Source organism: Cydia pomonella, chromosome 2 (genome assembly GCF_033807575.1).
Source record: "Cydia pomonella isolate Wapato2018A chromosome 2, ilCydPomo1, whole genome shotgun sequence".
Classification (NCBI taxonomy): Eukaryota; Metazoa; Arthropoda; class Insecta; order Lepidoptera; family Tortricidae; genus Cydia; species Cydia pomonella.
In genome coordinates, this window is record NC_084704.1 from 1,709,911 (window position 1) to 1,729,381 (window position 19,471).

Genomic DNA, 19,471 nt, shown 5'->3' on the forward strand with positions numbered 1-19,471 from the left:
ATTTTAGAACAACGCGGTCTTAGATATATTTCACGGCGACTGGACAACGTGTCACGCATTACACGTAAGCCCAAGTCACTGATACTGACATAACTGAGCACTGGTCATCCTTATTACCTTGCATTAAGGTTCACAATCAGTCAACAGTAACCAAGTGTTGTAATCAAGCTAATGACACGAATGTCCAAAGCCTCGTACTCTGCCACGAGTGGGTCTTCTACACGCGGCGTTAGTAGCATTAGCACTGATTAAATCTAGTTGAATAGAATAAGGCGTTACTTTGCGGATCTATACTAATTAAAACTAAAATATTACTTTGCTAATCCGCGAAAAATTAACGTGCTAGTCAATCAGTGCTAACCCGTTATACTTGTCGAAATTAATCGAGAAAACAACGTGTTTTGAACAAACGAACATTTGAGAAAAAAATGCTTGCTGCTAGAGGTAGACATTTGGCAGAAATTATCTTCCGTATACAATTGCCAACCCTGAATTATATGTTTATGAAATATATGTTATAAATTCAGCAATTAATATTTTTAAAATAAAAAATAAAAAAACATTTATTTTATTTTTCAGTTTTAGAGTTTATCACTCTTATTTGCCCATCTTGTATATGTATGTACCTCAAATTGAAACCTGAATATGAACCACTCCGCGGTGTCTGATTGAGCTGAAATTTAGACTATTTTCGTATATTAATAATACAGCCACGTCTAAAAATATCGATACAAATAAAGTCCCTAAAATACGTATACACGACCTTATTGTCCGTATATTAAGGTGTATACATATTTTTGGCACAGTGTCGTTCGTATTTTTATTTTCAAACGGGACCTTACAATGCAATAATAGGTTAACATGGAGCTGATCTGATGATGCAATCGTATACTATAGCCAAAGGAACTCTCTAACAGAAAAACGTAATCAGTCTACATTGTCTATTACTCATAACAGCAATTGTACTTTAAAATCGCTAAAACGATACTGCGATTAATGGCTACCAACCTAACAAAATCAAAATTAATACTGTTTTTAAACTATGTAAGTGCATTGCTGCCACCTTACAGAAACTATTTTTTTTAATTTGATCTTAATGTTATCACCGTCTAGTGAACGTCAATTAAACAAAATTCACTATATATAATGTTTTTCATTTTAACGTATCCCGCACTTATTAATTTTGCATTTTATTTATAAGTCAGAAGTTGCAGAAAAAGTATTGTATGCAACGTTGTATAGGTCAAAAAATGCTCGTGGCGTATTCCTTTACAATGTTCACCTACACCTGCGGCTCCGGGTCACATTGTAACCCACGCCACTCCACACAACGGTTGCATAAAATACTATTTTAAAAAGTACCTTTAGGATATTTTATATTCAATTGGGGAGCATACAGAACTCGTTCCAATTTTTAAATAAGTTTTAAAAAGCCAATATTATCCTCAACAAGCTAACAAGCCATATTAAACACGTAAAATACACAGACTAATTAATAAAAGCCTTTAACCAAATTACAGTAATTTGCTACCCTGTAATCATTTTTAATGCCATTACCATGCACGAATTCGTCTAAATGAATAAATACCAAGAACGGCTACTACCATCAATAAAATGACGAGAGGTAGATCTTATCACGTTTCAATAAGGACTAAAATGTGTGAGTTAACTTTATCAACTGATGTACTCTCTGTGGGGAACGTAAACCATCAATCATAATAAATAGGTTTAATTTCATTGCACACGCAAAAGGTTCTCAGGGCCCTAGAGTCCAGTATAACAATGGTTTTAGGATGCTATTGAGGCTGCTGCGATTTTGTAGTGCATCACAGATATTTGCTCTCATGAACCCCCCTATCCTGCCTATGAAGCCGATGGTCCTGGGTTCAAATCCTGGTAAGGGCATTTATTCGTGTGATGAACATGGATATTTGTTCCTGAGTCATGGATATTTTCAATGTATTTAAGTATTTATCAAAATTTATATTAGAATCGAGTTATTTATTATTATAAGTAGGCATCGGAGTTTTTATCGCATGGTAAGACTAACAGCGAGCTATGGAGTCGACATTAGCAATAAAATTCAACTCATATACATACTCAAACTTATTCATCTATTTAATTACTAATTTTAATTTTATAGTCGAGGATGTTAACGAGTTTGTAAACGATCCTTTAATTTTGTCTTTCAATATTTAATAAGAATAATTACCATTTTTAGGGTTCCGTAGCCAAATGGCAAAAAACGGAACCCTTATAGATTCGTCATGTCCGTCTGTCTGTCCGATTCTGTCACAGCCACTTTTTTCCGAAACTATAAGAGCTGTACTGTTCAAACTTAGTAAGTGGATGTATTCTATGAACCGCATTAAGATTTTCACACTAAAATAGAAAAAAAACAATAAATTTTGGGGGTTCCCCATACTTAGAACTGAAACTCAAAAAAACTTTTTTCATCAAACCCATACGTGTGGGGTATCTATGGATAGGTCTTCAAAAATGATATTGAGGTTTCTAATATCATTTTTTTCTAAAATGAATAGTTTGCGCGAGAGACACTTCCAAAGTGGTAAAATGTGTGTCCCCCCCCCCCCGTAACTTCTAAAATAAACGAATGAAAAATCTAAAAAAAATATATGATATACATTGCCATGTAAACTTCCACCGAAAATTGGTTTGAACGAGATCTAGTAAGTAGTTTTTTTTAATACGTCATGAAATTTAAAAAAAAAATTTTTCATCACACATATACGTGTGGGGTATCTATGGATAGGTCTTCAAAAATGATATTTAGGTTCCTAATATCATTTTTTTCTAAATTGAATAGTTTGCGCGAGAGACACTTCCAAAGTGGTAAAATGTGTGTCCAAAGTGGTAAAATGTTGAACAAGATCTAGTAAGTAGATTTTTTTTAATACGTCTTAAATTGTACGGAACCCTTCATGCGCGAGTCCGACTCGCACTTGGCCGCTTTTTTTGTATTGATTAATTTATATTAATATTATTTTTACCTCTTTTAATATATAAATTAGTTTTTTTATGAAATTTCTTAATATAATTAATAAAAAAATGATCATTATTCTTATTTGTCATATTCAAAGATAAAATTAAAGGATCGTTTACAAACTCATCAACGTTCTTGTCCTTGATAATAAAATTAAAATTAGTAATTAAATAGATGAATGAGTATGAGTATGAATATGAGTTGAATTTTATTGCTAATGTCGACTCCATAGCTCGCCATTAGTCTTATCATGCGATAAAAACTCCGATGCCTAATTATAAGCCTATACGGTGTCCCACTGCTGAGCAAAGCAACTCAACGCCATAAACTAAAAATACATTTCGATACTCTCAAGGGAATCAACATTTATAGGGTACTCCGTTGACCTAGAATTATGAAATTTGGCAAGAAAAATCTAAAAACTATAAGTTTGTAAAAAATAATTAAAATTTGTTTTTTACTCTAAGGACACGTGCATAACTAAGTATTTGAACTTAAGACTAGGGAAAAAGATAAATACGGAAGTAGTTAATAAAATCTTAAATATTATAAAGGCAGAACTAATTACATAAAGAAATTAAAAGGTTGTTTAAAATGAAATAAACACTAAACAGGTTTAATTTTGGATACTACCAAGCCCACTTAGCACCTTCTGCTCTCTTTACAAGGTGCTTAGCGTACGTCGTGCGCAATCAGAGCAATCTATCATACCTAGGGCCACGACACTAGCCTATAGCTTAATACACGTTGCGAATTCCGATGTTTAAATCAGGACAACTTGTGTTTATTTTATTGCATCATTAAAATATATTGTGGACTTAAAAATATAATGAAAACCTCGAAATCGAACCCTTGGAAAGACCCAAACTGTTAGATTTTCATATTAGCCTCTAGCCCAGACTTGTCAAAATATGTTAATGTTAATTTGTCAAAATAAAGATTCAAGTCAGAATAGAATAGGAGGCCTTTTTATAAGCTAGAGTCAGGCTTGCTTAGCCACTGAATTTCATCCCGGGATTGATCACATGCAGCATTCAGAGGGAATAAAATCAATATGTTATTACAAACTCTGTCATATTCGAACAACCGAGCGAAGCGAAGTTCTGACGTTCAACTTGGAGCTGGCTAAGGGCACGTCCCGGCATTTTGATGTTTTTAAGTGTGCTATCAGAGGATAGGTTGTTACGCAATGACATTAGTAATTTTTTTCTAATTCAGGGTAAACTACTAGTTTTAATTCAATCAAGTTAACACCCTAGTGTCATTAGGTCACTTTGTAATAAAATACAAAATCATTACTAACAGATTTACAACATTAACACTCGGCGGAATAGCTCCTTTTGGGACCCTTGACCTTCGCACATGAAACTAAAACGCAATAAGTAGTTTGTTTCCTATAATCCGCTGTAAGCGTGGTCACCCCTCCCACCCTTCTAGCCACCCTTCCAGACGTCTACGCGTCAGTTGTACCACCGTCTCACCGCCGGTAACTCGTTTACCATAAACAATAAAAAACGTAACTTCTGTACCTAGAAAAAGTTGACCTGACGTATAAATTATTCTGCAGTTGGCTCATAAACCATGCGAAAGTAATTACGTTAAAAAAAGTGGGAAATTTCGCGCGAAACTGCGAGTTGACGTGAAGAACAAAACTAGGATTTCAAATAACACGAACACTTCTATATCGAGCACAAGATACCGTAACCGTACTATTGTATTACGCTGAGATTACGTGAAATAATTTATGCTTAACAACAAAGAGTTGAATGATTTATTAGTATCATGATAAAGTATAAATTTTCTTGAAAGTGAATAGCTATTCAACAAAAGTTGCATAGTACAATGACTTGACAAACTTTTTAAAATCAAGTTCTGATTAACTATAAAAGATAATTCGTAAATGTGCTTGTGAAACGATAATTTTTAAACTGATGTTTTTAAATATACTTTCAACTATTTTCATGTTTTATCTAATAGTGCTTTTAGTGTTAGTTTTCCCGTTATCAAAATATACTAAATTGAGATATATGGAATAAACTTTACTCTATAAATAGATTGGTCTTACGAGAATTGAATATCAAGCTATTTTAAAAATAACTAAATCTATCGTCTAAGAAGTTATTAATTAAGTAGTTTGTAAATAGTTGATAAAAGTGATAAAATAATAACGTAAAGTGAGTGAAATAGAAACAAAAGAACTTTTTAACTTGAATTACTTTAAAATCGGAACTGAAGTTACGACTCAGACAAAGTCGTAAAAACAGCGGGTGGCCATTATATCAATTTAGAATTCAAGAACAAAACACTTAACATTTATTTATGTTCTGAATAAACGCAAACTTTCTTCAAAGAAACCTATTAAAATACAGTCAAGAAAACCGTGCGTGACCAAAAACGTCCAATTTCAAATTAAGTTCAGATAAAAATAAGGATTTTGCGCTACGAGCAGCGATGCCTGCCGCTGGACACAGCTAACATGGTGCTGAAGGTCAAGGTCAGGCTCAAGTACTCCCAGAACCACATCGTATGGCTGTTCAAACGGGTGAGTTGTAAATACAATGGAGTCCAGATTTCACATTGAGGTCACATAAAAATCAAGATTGTGCGCTAATACTAGCAGCGATGCTTGCAGTATAGACGCAGCTAACATGGTGATCAAAGTCAAGGTCAGGCTCAAGTACTCCCAAAACCACATTGTATTTCTGTTCAAACCAGTAAGTAGTTGGAATTGGAAACATAATATAAAATCCACCTATGTGGATTCGCCAAGTCAATGAATAACTGAGTGTAGAAGGGCTTCGCGTTTCTACTTCTGTAGATGGACAGTTAGGACACAAGTAATATTTTGTCTAAATACTCGCAACAAGACGTTTTCTGGCGGTTCAAATGGGTAAGTGTAGATATATTATATACTATATAGATATAATGCGTATCACCTGACTTTGACAACACGGTCCTTAAGTTGGAGGTCAAGGTCAAGTTCTCGCAAATCCACACTGTCTAACGTTCAAAAGGGTAAGTACTAGTTCAAACGATGTACACTCGTATCAGGAGTATCGTTAGCCACATATACCAGTGTTAGTAAATACGATATAGATGGATGTAATGTGTACACTGGACCCACTATTCAAGCCGAGGTCAATCTTGGACAAGTAGACTGCGACTGGCTATTCAAACTGGAACATTAAATACGAAGCAAAATCGCTGGCTAACTCTCGCTGTATACAATGACGCTCTATTATAATGCTTCTTATAGCTAGGAACTAAACTAAATTCGGTGAAACCTGATCGTAATTAAACTTTTTAGTTAGGAATATTTTAAGTTGTACCCTACACTTTTTAATTTGGAATATTAATATGCCATCAAAAACATAACTTGTAAAAAAAAACAAATCTCGCAACTCAGTTCTTCTACCGTAAAAAGTTGTGAGATCCATGTAATACCAAGTCGGTTAATTTATTCAGTCCCTACTTTAGGGACCTTCTGTCTTAATTTATTACGTAATTAGCTAACCTAACAACATCTTATAGCGACCATATCAATATTAAAAATCTTTTATGTTTAAATAAATAAATAGATAGACTTGTCAATCGCACTAAACGATCTAATTTAATATAATATGTATTACTTGTGAGATACATTGTGTTTTCATGCGATGTCCAAGTCATTCTGTTTATTTAAAACAAAATATTCTCAATTATTTTTACTTAGAATCACGAGCTTTTTTTTATACTACGACGGTGGCAAACAAGCATACGGCTCGCCTGATGGTAAGCAATCTCCGTAGCCTATGTACGCCTGCAACTCCGGGGGAGTTACATGCGCGTTGCCGACCCTAAACCCCTCCCCCACCCCTTGTTGAGCTCTGGCAACCTTACTCACCGGCAGGAACGCAACACTAAGAGTAGGGTCTAGTGTTATTTGGCTGCGGTTTTCTGTAAGGTGGAGGTACTTCCCCAGTTGGGCTCTGCTCTAGATCTGGAATGACATCCGCTGTGCTGTGCCCTACCACACAAAGCGAGATGACATTCACAATGCCCATACCTCCCTTAATCTTTTCGATCCTAATCTGAAAAAAAAAAGTGTCCCAAGATGTTTATTCCGTTGCCACTTTTCATAGGAATGGGAGGAACGAAACTTGTATAGAAATTATAGGACCCTTCTTTCCATTAAGATCAAAACAAAACAGCTCGTGATCCTGAGTAGAAATGACATAAAAATTCCCACATCTATAACAAGTGTAGTGTACACTCCAGCGCACTGACAATAGAGGCGTGTTCAGATTTGTGAGCACCTTGTCCGCTCCGATATATCTGATGGCGACTGTACAACTCTAAACAAAATGACCCAAAGATAAGAACATGTCGGTGGAACAGCGAAATTAAATAAGTATCTACCTTAAACAATTACACGGAAAAAATAGTTATGTAAAATTTACAGATAATTTGTAAAATTTACAGAGAAATCTGTAAATTTAACACATATCTCTGTAAATTTTACAAATTATCTGTAAATTTAACATAACTGTTTTTTCCGTGTATTTCAATAATATTCGTAACTAAAAATATCGAAAAAAAAAATTGAAGTCTAAACTTTTTGAAGTCACACAAGAGTTCTGTTGTATTTGTTATTACTATATTTTAGCTGTATTCGCTTCGCAAATATTGTAATAAATCCGTGTAAGTACAGTCAACCAATTTGAATCCTAGGCCACTATAGAACCTTGTCGCTTTAACTACTCTATACATGACATGCATCACTCAATAAGCACTGTCGTAGAAGTCATTATGACATGGTTCTATAGTGGCCTAGGAATGAAATTGGTTGACCGTACATGTACATTGTACATGTATATGATATTTTAGGTTTTCTTATGATTCTCTTGAACAGTTAAAGCGGACTGTATTACTTTCTTGCGTGAGACTAGCTGTATTAAAGTTCTCAAGTTGGGCGTTTAAGTGAAACAGCCTATATAACTCAAGGTTAAGGCGGAGTACTTAATTAATGTGTGGTTTTGACATGAAACTAACGTGTTATATACGGGACTGTTTGTGTTTCAACGTTGCAATGGCATGTTGTTCACTTTTCACGAAAACAAAATGCATAATTCAAGTAGGACAAAGTAGCAGGATAAAAGGATTGTGAATATACATAATTTCATAATCATCATGTTCTTACAATATAATAGTTATTTATATTATCTTTGAATCTATATTTGACTTTAAAAGATATTGACTCGATAGAAAAAATGTCGACAATATGTATTCATTTATGTTCACTTTCACCTTAGCGAAAGAAGTTTATCAGGATCGCAGAAAGTGGAAATCCTTGGTCTCTGCCTACCCCTCCGGGAAATATGCGTGACTTTTTTTTATACTACGTCGGTGGCAAACAAGCATACGGCCCGCCTGATGGTAAGCAGTCTCCATAGCCTATGGACGCCTGCAATTCCAGAGAACTATATTTATATATGTATATCTTTAACTTGCATACCATTAGTATAATTGTAGAATACAATTGCTAAATAGTTATTTAACCGAGAAACCTAATAAGCAAAATTTTAAACAGAAGTATATTTTCAGAGTAATTAAGATAAAAGCAATTAAATAAATAAATAAAAGGTAAAAACCTGCGCGTAGGCAATATCTTCCGTCGGAAGTCCGCCCGGCGCGTCATATCTTTTGTTTTCTTCTAATTTCCTAGCTGTACCCCTTCCACGGATATCGTGTTGCTGATATACATATTCCAGCCCAAACGACACCTGACCGTTGGTCTGGCTTTGCCGGTGCAAGGGGCTTGTTACCTATTAGCATACACGTGTTTACCCGACGGGCAACAACCCACAGCCGCGCCCGTCACAGACGTCCTATAACTGCCGGCGTGCCCGCCAACGTGACTATCAACACGGTTGAAATTTCACAGGGTGGGTTAGGTGTTTTCGTAGTCATTTCTACTACCATGCCGGCCGGTCAACAAGTTACTTGAAGCGGACATTTAAAGTTTGGTCTTGGTATCTTATTGAGAATTTAGAAATTTATTAGTCTAACTAGCTTTTGCCCGCGACTTCGTTGTCGTGGCTATGATGATGATAAAGACTACCCTATGACCTTCCCCGAGCCTCAAACTATAATAATAATAATAATGAGTTGGCGAGTCACCACCTGTCTTACACAATTCCGAGACTGATTGTCACGGCAGGTGTCCGCTAGTCTCCTCCCATAGCCTATTATCCAGTCCATCCAACTTTCAAACCAATAGCCTTATGACCTTAGATCCCATCGCAGCACAAAAGTGCTGCACTGCAATAGTCTTTGCACCTGGCGGGGACCATCTCCAGATGTATCATATTATGCGCTCGGAGATGGTATCCGCCACGTGTATCCCTTGTTTTTAGATTAATTTGTCTTAAAGGGCTTCGGCCCCACGCATGCCTCCCAAAGGTCCGGGACCCCATGGTCCCGAGATATGGTAAGACAGACAAATAATAATAATATGTGGCTATTGTTATGGCAGGTGCCCGGACGTCTTTGCAATAACCCAGTCTCATTGTCCACCCAGACTTCAATCCATGGACTGTCATACTATTCGTTTTTTCTACAATAGTCGACCGGTTCATGTGTCTATTATTGCCTGGGTTCCAGCAGGCGTTCTACATGACACTAAAGCTCTCCAAGGGGCCTCTACGTGTTGGATCTATATCCCCAAGTCTAGCAAAACACCGGGACTTATAGGCCCGTGAAATCCAAGATGCAAATAATAATAATAATATTCTTTTCACGCCACTGTTCGGAAATGTGGTAATAGATGGTCTAAAACCAAGCTGGAAAGTAGGCAATAGCTGTAGCACCTGAACCACCACTACTACAATGTTTCATTGTTGTCATCATCTGTCATTCGTGATGGATGGAAGGTCTTTTTTTGGCGCAAAGTTTTCCTTCAAAAATAAAATTAGGTTATTTATAGGACCAATTACTTGTTTTAAAAAAAACTTCAATCCCTATTCAATTCACGCTTAAGGCGTTTTTACTTTTGTAGCTATTTGTGATTTTTTTGCAAAAATGCTTCTAAGTTTAGAGTCGACAAGAAAAACACCTCTTAAAAGTGAATAAAAATTAAAAAAAGGCGGGATCGGAAAATGCTTACTGAATTGGATAGTGTAAATTGTGTTTGACTAATAAATACAAGAAATAATCTTTGTAATGCCTCGGCCGGAAACGCTAAAGATGGACTCGTATTATTTTAGCGCCTCCACTAAAAAAAAATTCCTAAAGACAGGATATGGATTAGATATGTCAGTGTCAAAAGTGACGTTTCTTCAAACAAAAACGTCACTTCCATATCCTGTCTTTAGGAAATTTTTGACGTCCCTTAAAGTTCGAACCGGGCTGTTATTCATGGGCAAAATCTAGTCCCACAGTACAGACATTTAAGTCATGCTCGATTACAATTACCTATGCTTCATAAAAATACATTTCTTTAGCTTTTTCCACGAGTTTCCTAAAGAAAAGTATTTCTTTTTACAGCACTCCTACTTTATTCACGTGCAATTATTAATGCAAGGAATCGCGTGTTGCGGCCGCGTCAATAGTTCATGTTCGGCACCGCTGCAAATTTAAAGGCAGCGGAGGATAGGTCAATTAGAGATTGGAAACTATAGGGGATAGGTTTAGGTATTATTGTGCCGTAGTCAGACAGACGACGGAGTAGACGAATTTGCATATTTTTGAAGTGAAACTTCTTATGCGACTTCCAACAAGGTTGCGTTAAACGTTTAACGCTATAATCGGTAACATAAAGTAGTAAAAGTTTGTGATAAGTAAATTCGTCGATTAGCTCAGCCGGTTCCATGGTGTAATGGTTAGCACTCTGGACTCTGAATCCAGCGATCCGAGTTCAAATCTCGGTGGAACATGAGTTTTTGTATTTTTTCTTTTTATATTTTCTATTAATTAGGAATTTTAGAATATATGTATTATTAAATCGATTGTTCAAGTTGTTGTTCTATTTTAATGTATAATATTCATTACTAGATGACCCGGTGAACTTCGTATCACTTACCTCTTAATATATACCATATGTATTTTAGAGCATTATTTTCATCTCCACATTACGAAGTTTCACTTCTTCCGCGCGGAGGGACTCCACGCACAATTTTTTCTTGTACCTACATTCAATATCTAAACTTGTACCTATATGTTCAACTTTTAGGTTCACAGATATGACTAAATACAAAAATTTTCAAGTTTCCTGCCATTATTTAGTATTTTATAGGTACAGAGCCTATCTGGGCTTACTATCGTTTGGTACGTCATTAAAATACATTCTGGCATTTGTAAAAATCTAGGGAACACTGTATTAACTAAGTCACATGGACAATTATGTGCACCTAATCTAGGTCTACGCTGCGCAAAAAAAAGTAAAGATACGTACGTACAAACGTATGCTTTGTTTTCTAATGATATGGAGACAAAATTAATTCATGTCATAAAGACATGAGTTCTATCCAGTCTTCATTACGGGTCCCCAGCAAGCTCAGTACCCCTAGTGTAAATATTTTCGACAGCGAAACGTGACGTACGCGTTTGCGTTAAGTGTCATTTTGTATGAGATTTTTGACTTTCCAAAACGTCCCGCTTGGCGCGCTGTTCAAAAACCCATACAAAATGAGACTTAACGCAAACGCGTACGTCACGCTTCGCTATCGACTAAATTTACACTAGGGGCACTGTTCTCCAAACAAAAGTAGTTGTGCTCTCATTTTAAAACGACTAGCTAAGTTTATCTGAAACTGAATTTAAGTTTTTCATACACAACTTGTTTTTGCTCTGTTTCGTTTGTTTAATAAATAATAAACTCTTCTTCTTCCTGCCTTTATCCCACGTTATGTGGGGTCGGCACAACATGTTCTCTTCCATTCTCCTCTATCTTTCGTCACCTCAGCACTCACTCCTTTCTTTCTGATACCCTCTTTCACACAATCCATCCATAGTTTTTTGGGTCTACCGCTCTCCGTCCATCAATATTCATTCGTAACATTCTTTTGCTTATAAACTGGAGCTATATAAACTAACTACAGGAATAGATAGACCTCATGTATGTGCAAAGTTTCATTACAATCCAACACGTAGTTTGAACATGAGAACGACGACCGGTTTTGACGACCGGTTTGGCCTAGTGGGTAGTGACCCTGCCTACGAAGCTGATGGTCCCGGGTTCAAATCCTGGTATGGGCATTTATTCGTGTGATGAGCATGGATATTTGTTCCTGAGTCATGGGTGTTTTCTATGTATTTAAGTATTTATAAATATTTATATATTATATATATCGTTGTCTAGGTACCCTCAACACAAGCCTTATTGAGCTTACTGTGGGACTTAGTCAATTTGTGTAATAATGTCCTATATTATTTATATATATAAAAAAAAAATGAGAACGAAACTCAACCGAGCTTGCCGGCGACTCAACACATCGTTGAACCCTAAACGCAGAAAAGAGTTCTTGCGTGACTTATACTCGATGCTATCACCGCTGCAAGTTTAAAGCCTCCTGAAATAGACGCAGCCTACTCGCCAATTACAGAGGTCGATACTTGCCGTAATTAACCGTCAACCAATGTAGAAGACTCCAACACGTTTTAATCGTTGTGATTCGAATTATTTCAACCTCTAGTGTACCATACAGGAAAATTTGACAGTCAAATTTGAAGCAATGATATTAGAAAATAGAATAGTTTGTTTTGGTTTCAATTCGTACGGAAAGCAACTCTGTCCCGTTTGAATTAATAATAATTTAAATTTCATTGTAGGTAATTAGTGCTGATATTAGGACAGTGAACCTCAAGAGTTAAGACATACGGCCCGATTCGAAGAATGATTAGGACACGTTTAAGATCTTGGAAATATCTTTAAAAGATCGATAACTAAACGACACTTCAAAATTGACGTTAATTTCGATTCCGCTGTGATCGCAATAAGATCTATCTACGATGTTTCTAACGTCAAAGTGACATTGGTTGCCCGAATCGAGCTGCTTCTGTCAATTATACGACAACGAAACGATTTCTAAATGAGAACTTATCTAAACCAGAACTTATCATCATCGTATTTCATTCTTCGAATCGGGCCGTTTGAAAAGCAAAGTTTGAATAAATCTTGTACTGCTAGCAAGCTCAACACTTTTTGCTACGTAGCAGGAAAACTGCTACGAACTACGGCGTAGCACACGTAAGGCGGTAGCAAGTACCGAACTCATTCACCGCTACATCGTAGCCGATAACATGGGTTTCCAGGGTGCTTAGCCAACGTAACAATCGTTAACGCTCCGTAGCGTAGCGTAATCATCTCTCTCTATCACTCTTCCATGTAAGTGCAACAGTGACACTTACATTTCGTTCGCTACAACCCTTATTATGTACCTATTGCACTAAATACTATTGTTTAACTCTATCATTGTAACTGAAGTATTTGTAAGACAGGGATAACACATTGATCAACTACGAGGCTTGAAGTGAATAAAGGAGACAGTTGTGAAAATATAATAAATAGATATCGGCCTTAGTTTAGAGTTTAGACACGATACAAATCATCAATCGAACATATTCAATTCAGTTTAATTATTTTAGAAATTATACATTCCATAGCTTGGTAGGAACAAAATAATCAAGATATTTATAAACTACTGTTAGTATTTTCATAATCATAATATTCATAATGAATAACAATTAATAATAAAAAAATAAACCTGAATCAAAAATATTATTGAATACAGCCACAGTCTTGAAAAATATACTGTATTTATATTGATATATAATATTTTTCTTGCTTCCCAAAACAAATAGTCTGTATTAAATACCTGTTCAAGTAATATTTGTATTTACATAGATGGCGCCAGCATAGGTTTTACCTACATTTTTTTCTGGCCTGGACGCTAACCCTTTAAGAGGTTAGGCCTAGGCCACGGCCGCTTCGTAGTCCTCATTCTTCTACATTAGCATTATTAAAAATACTGATTTAAACTTTCACGTTTTTTAGGGTTCCGTACCCAAAGGGTCAAACGGGACCCTATTATTGAGACTCCGCTGTCCGTCCGTCCGTCTGTCACCAAGCTGTATTTCATGAACAGTGATAGTTAGCCAGTTGAAATTTCTACAGATTATATATTTCTGTTGCCGCTATAACAACAAATACTAAAAACAGAATAAAATAAATATTTCTTTCCTTTCTCGAGGTTCTCATCCAATCACCGAAGTTAAGGAATGTCGGGCGGGGTCAGTACTTGGATGGGTGACCGTTTTTTATAGATAATGATATTTTTATGATAATTTTAACGCGTGATTTGTGCACAAGCCCAAACGTTGGAGGTAAATTTAAAACTCAATACGCGCTTAAGTCCCGTTTGTATTAGTTAATAATTATTAAAAATATTAGGACACAGTTTGTTGTAAATCAACCACAGCTATGCCCTTATGATTGATCTTTCAAATCTATAATTATTATAAGAGTTGGGAGCATTTAAAAATATGTATGAAAATCTGTTTTTAGCTCCTAATTTTTACACAAATTATAAAATCGAAAAAAGTCTAACATGGAGACATCAAAATATATAAACACATTTTCCATAATGTCAATATCCATAGAGGAAAATGGGGACTACGTTTGTATGGATAAGCAGCCGTGGCCAACCTGATAACCCAAAAATCATAGGACAAAACTAGAGACAGGTAAAACCTGGCATCATGTGCGCAAACCTTTGACAGTTGCCAACTCCATTTGAAGTGCTAGCGCACACCGACTGCGTGTGCGTGGCAAGTGCACGTGCGCGTTGTAATGTAGAGATCCTTATGAGAGACGGCACACTGCTTGCGTGACGTGTGCGTGCAAAGCTCTAATTTTAGCGCACGCGGACTTGCACGTCTACGCACACGCAGCCGGTGTGCACGGGCCTTTAACACATTGAGTACCGGTACCCCGCTAGGCGGGCGCTCCGTTCGTCGTCGCTTTCCTCTACAAAGCGGGAAAACGTTGGCAGTGAATTCGTTAAGGTAAGAATTAAATGGGAAGCTGAGTCATTGAGATCAGAGCTCATCAATTACAAATGAATTAAGGTAAGTGCGGCTTCATCACCATTAATATGTCACAGAGAACTTGGAAGAAGGCCAGCAAAAAAGGTTTGAGAAATAATTCTTTCGAGCATTTTTGCGCATTATCATTCAGCCATTATGATGGCGATTATGAAACCTGGGTCGACCATAAATCATTGAGATATTTAATTTATATTTCAACATTGGGCGTAAATATGCATTGGTGAAAAGCTCATTAAGGTCAATGTGGCAAAGATATTACTTTTTTTTTAACAAGTAGAAACTTTTGCGAACGATGCTATTAAGCTTAGAATAAATTTTAAAGTGGAAAAATTACTGCCTTGGGTGAGACTTGAACTCACGGCACTCTGGGTGGATACTCCAGCGCTCTGCCAACTGAGCCACCAAAACCTCATCCATTGCCAGCGAATTTTTCCACCTTATGGGTCTAGGGGACCCTAGTGACATGTACCACGTCAACAGCATCCTGGCAAATATTTCCGACCAAGTGGATTGTCCCATACTTTGGAACTCAATTATTTTCATTTTATTGTTAGTATTTAGATTATTTTTAATTTATGTAATTTATATTTAATTTTTATTTCTGTTTGTTTGTGATGTAACTGTGAGTTTTAAGAACCAGAAATAAATAAACGAATTGAATTGAAAAGTCGGTCTCATCCCCATTGACCTTAATATAGAGCCAAAGAGAATTTGAAATAGAGGTATATTGTCAAAGAAAACATTGTAGCCACATAAATTTACTGCCATCTTTCGGTACATGATTAAAACTTTTAGAAGGCCATTTGACTTTGATCCTTATTCTTTCACTGATATGTGTTAAGTGGTTAAATATCAAAAAGTGGCGCCATCTTACCGGGCAGAATCTAAAGGTGAAACGAAGCGGCATACCTTTGGCCTTTGATCTATTAGATGGCGCCACTTTTTGATATTCAACAAAGTCAAATGGCGTTCTAAAAGTTTTAATCATGTATCGAAAGATGGCAGCAAATTTATCAGGCTACACAGTATTCTTTGACAATACACCTCTATTTCAAATTCTCTTTGCTTTAGCTCACGCTACGATAAGAAATGGCCCATCAATAAAACCTCTTCACAATATACGTTTGACATCGCAGGGCCGCGGTCTCACGGGCTTGAAGAACCTTGGCAACACTTGCTACATGAACTCCATCATCCAGTGCCTGAACAACACCGCCATCTTGTGCCATTACTTCTGCAACGGACAGTACATGGAACATGTTAACAGGTAATTTATATAAACAACAAAATTGTGTTAAAAGGACCCCGGGCCTAATGTATGGAAAATGTGGTTTCAGTTAAATGTCCTGGGATTTTGATACCTTATAGATTTGACCTTTTGACGACCGGTTTGGCCTACGAAGCTGATGGTCCCGGGTTCAAATCCTGGTAAGGGCATATATTCGTGTGATGAGCATGGATATTTGTTCCTGAGTCATGGGTGTTTTCTATGTATTTAAGTATTTAAAAATATTTATATATTATATATATCGTTGTCTAATTACCCTCGAAGCGCTGGTGGCCTAGCGGTAAGAGCGTGCGACTTGCAATCCGGAGGTCGCGGGTTCAAACCCCGGCTCGTACCAATGAGTTTTTCGGAATTTATGTATGAAATATCATTTGATATTTACCAGTCGCTTTTCGGTGAAGGAAAACATCGTGAGGAAACCGGACTAATCCCAACAAGGCCTAGTTTACCCTCTGGGTTGGAAGGTCAGATGGCAGTCGCTTTCGTAAAAACTAGTGCCTACGCCAAATCTTGGGATTAGTTGTCAAGCGGACCCCAGGCTCCCATGGGCCGTGGCAAAAATGCCGGGACAACGTGAGGAAGAAGAAGAGTTGTCTAATTACCCTCAACACAAGCCTTATTGAGCTTACTGTGGGACTTGTCAATTTGTGTAATAATGTCCTATAATATTTATTTATTTTATTTATTTATAGATTTCAGTGTATTGAACAAAGATCTCTATGGGTGCTACCACTGTTTCTGAGTTCCTTTCAAAGTTTCGACCGATTTTGTACCCTCCTGCAAGCTCAGTTTACAAATACGACAAATTAAAAATTTCAAGGATAAAATGAAAGAAATATAGCAAGAGATTAAATATTATCAATCTATATTTAAATATTTTCATCACACTTGCTCGAAAAAGTTCTTATTTCATGCAGGTGTACTGAAGGACAACGGCCTATTTTGTTCCCACGGGAGTTATGGATTGTGAAGAAAAAAGCTAAAACTCCCTAGGAAGTTTTAGTTTTTTTTTTAATTATGTCACTTATTCATACAAACTAAGTAGCATAAATGAGTTTTATTTTTAAAATCCTGACGATTATAATGTAATATTTTTGTTTATGTTTAAAATTAATTAATTTGATTAATTTAATAACCGTTTAAAATATTTTTACATAATTTTCAATCGTGGCTGAATGCCGAATAGGTCTGTGCCCTCGATGCTAACCTGTCAAGAAATTACAAAATGGCGGACGAATGTTTGATATGTCACCGTATTTAAGAATTATTTCGATTAAAATTTTGTTTTTTCTTCGCAAGTGTGATGAAAAACATTGTGTGTAACTCCGGGGGTAAGAATATTGCAAACTCGGGTCTTTTAATAACCACCCTCGTATCCAACATTTCACTTACCCCCCTCGTTGCACAATGTACTATTATATGATACACTTCTATCGAATCATATTTTTTACAATGATACAATTTTAACGTAGTTTAGGTAATATATTTAGCGTTGATTCCTATTGGGAGCATGCACGACTGTCACGCACCCTAGTGTCCGCAAGTCTAGGGGAAAACGTCAATTCACTACATCTTATAAAACTACTCCAAAACTAAAAACTACTGAACGGATTTTCATACGACTTTCATCTATCAATAGAGTGATTCTTGAGGAAGGCTTAAGTATATAACTTGTTAAGGTTTTGTGTAAATTGCTTGAAATATAACGATGTTGTCGGAAAAATATTTATACAAATGAATATTTTGTAAGTTGGCAGCAAGTTTTGATTTTATTAGGTTGGTAGCCATTAATCGCAGTAACGTTATAGCGATTTTAAAGCACTAGTAGACTTTAGACTTTTTTGAAACCTTTTTAGTACATTACGATACAAGTGCGAAAAATAGGAAATTCGAATCGAGTGGCGATAAATTAAAACACCACCGAAGGGAGTGTTTTAAATCGACACGAGTTGCAAATTGCCTATTCGCACATGTATCGTACAACGTTTTACTGTACATATTTTCGACAGAGATGCGTAATGTGCTTATTATCGCACTAGTGTGATAAAGTAGCGCCACATGTACTGTAAATGTATGTTCTTATATTCGTGTTAATTAATGTATAAAAGACAGATATATTATAGAGTAGGAAAAAAATAAAAAAAGCATTACTGATATAGCATATTGTACCAGGGCACACGGAACGCGAGGAGCGATTGCAGAAGAATTAGCCGCCGTCGTACGAGCGCTGTGGTCCGGCCAGTACCGGTACATCGCGACCATCGACTTGCGGGTAAGAAACAGCAGGGGGCGGGTGGGATCACGGGCTTACTAGTGTCACCTGGTGGACATGCACAAGTTATGCACAAGTTAATAATATGTTTAAAATTCATACATATTTATACAATACAATACAAATATACTTTATTGCACACCTCAATACAGAAACAGTATACAACACACACACACACACACGCACGCACGCACGCACGCACGCACGCACGCACGCACACACACACACACAATAGGTACAATAAGTGTATTGAAAGTGAGTGCTTTATTCGCCAATGTTTGGCGAAACAATGTCCCAGACTTTATTTAGGAAAATAAATTAAATTTTGGTCGTAAAGACATTAAGAAATTTCGTAAACGAAATGTCCATTTCTATTCTTATTTTCGAAGTGTTTGGGTCACCCACAGGTTGCATAAACAAGTTAAACAACCGAAAAAATAAAATTTAATTCTGTTTAATTTGTATGAAAACAATACCTATATTCGACACTAAAGATATACAACGTGTCTCTACCCTCTGGACATAGGTGAATACAACGTGTCTATTAGGGTATTTCTAACCTATGTATAAAGTATCATTCCAAACGACACAGTGGAGAAATTAGTCATTTACGGTTGAATACTTCGGAACAGCCGGTATGTAGATACACGGTCACTGTGAACGACTAATACAGTATGCTCCTATTTATTGATGAATAATTTGAATTAATTTAACTTTTAAAATATTTTATTTTTACCGTAAATATAATAATTTACCATATTAGAACATTCCTGAAAAGGAACTCTTATCGGGATCTCGGTTAATGTCCAGAGAGTGACAGGTT

General features: G+C 36.3%; 2 protein-coding genes and 1 non-coding gene across 8 annotated transcripts in view; 2 read left to right on the forward strand and 1 right to left on the reverse strand.

The window, feature by feature from the left end:
• LOC133531428 (uncharacterized) overlaps positions 1 to 19,471 on the reverse strand; it is a 357,292-nt gene that overhangs the window by 148,894 nt on the left and 188,927 nt on the right. The window lies entirely within an intron of this gene.
• Positions 1 to 19,471, forward strand: part of LOC133531205 (ubiquitin carboxyl-terminal hydrolase 8) — a 53,937-nt gene that overhangs the window by 23,682 nt on the left and 10,784 nt on the right. For 5 of the 6 annotated variants that reach the window (XM_061869344.1, XM_061869384.1, XM_061869352.1 and 2 more), the window contains 2 exons: positions 16,225 to 16,355; positions 18,549 to 18,648. In XM_061869344.1, the coding sequence (XP_061725328.1) occupies positions 16,225 to 16,355; positions 18,549 to 18,648 (231 nt within the window). Of the gene's footprint in view, positions 1 to 4,942; positions 5,547 to 16,224; positions 16,356 to 18,548; positions 18,649 to 19,471 lie in introns of those variants that run through there. The other variant, XM_061869376.1, reaches the window with a different exon arrangement.
• Positions 10,846 to 10,917, forward strand: Trnaq-cug (transfer RNA glutamine (anticodon CUG)). The gene has a single exon. It is a non-coding gene; the product is annotated as a tRNA-Gln (tRNA).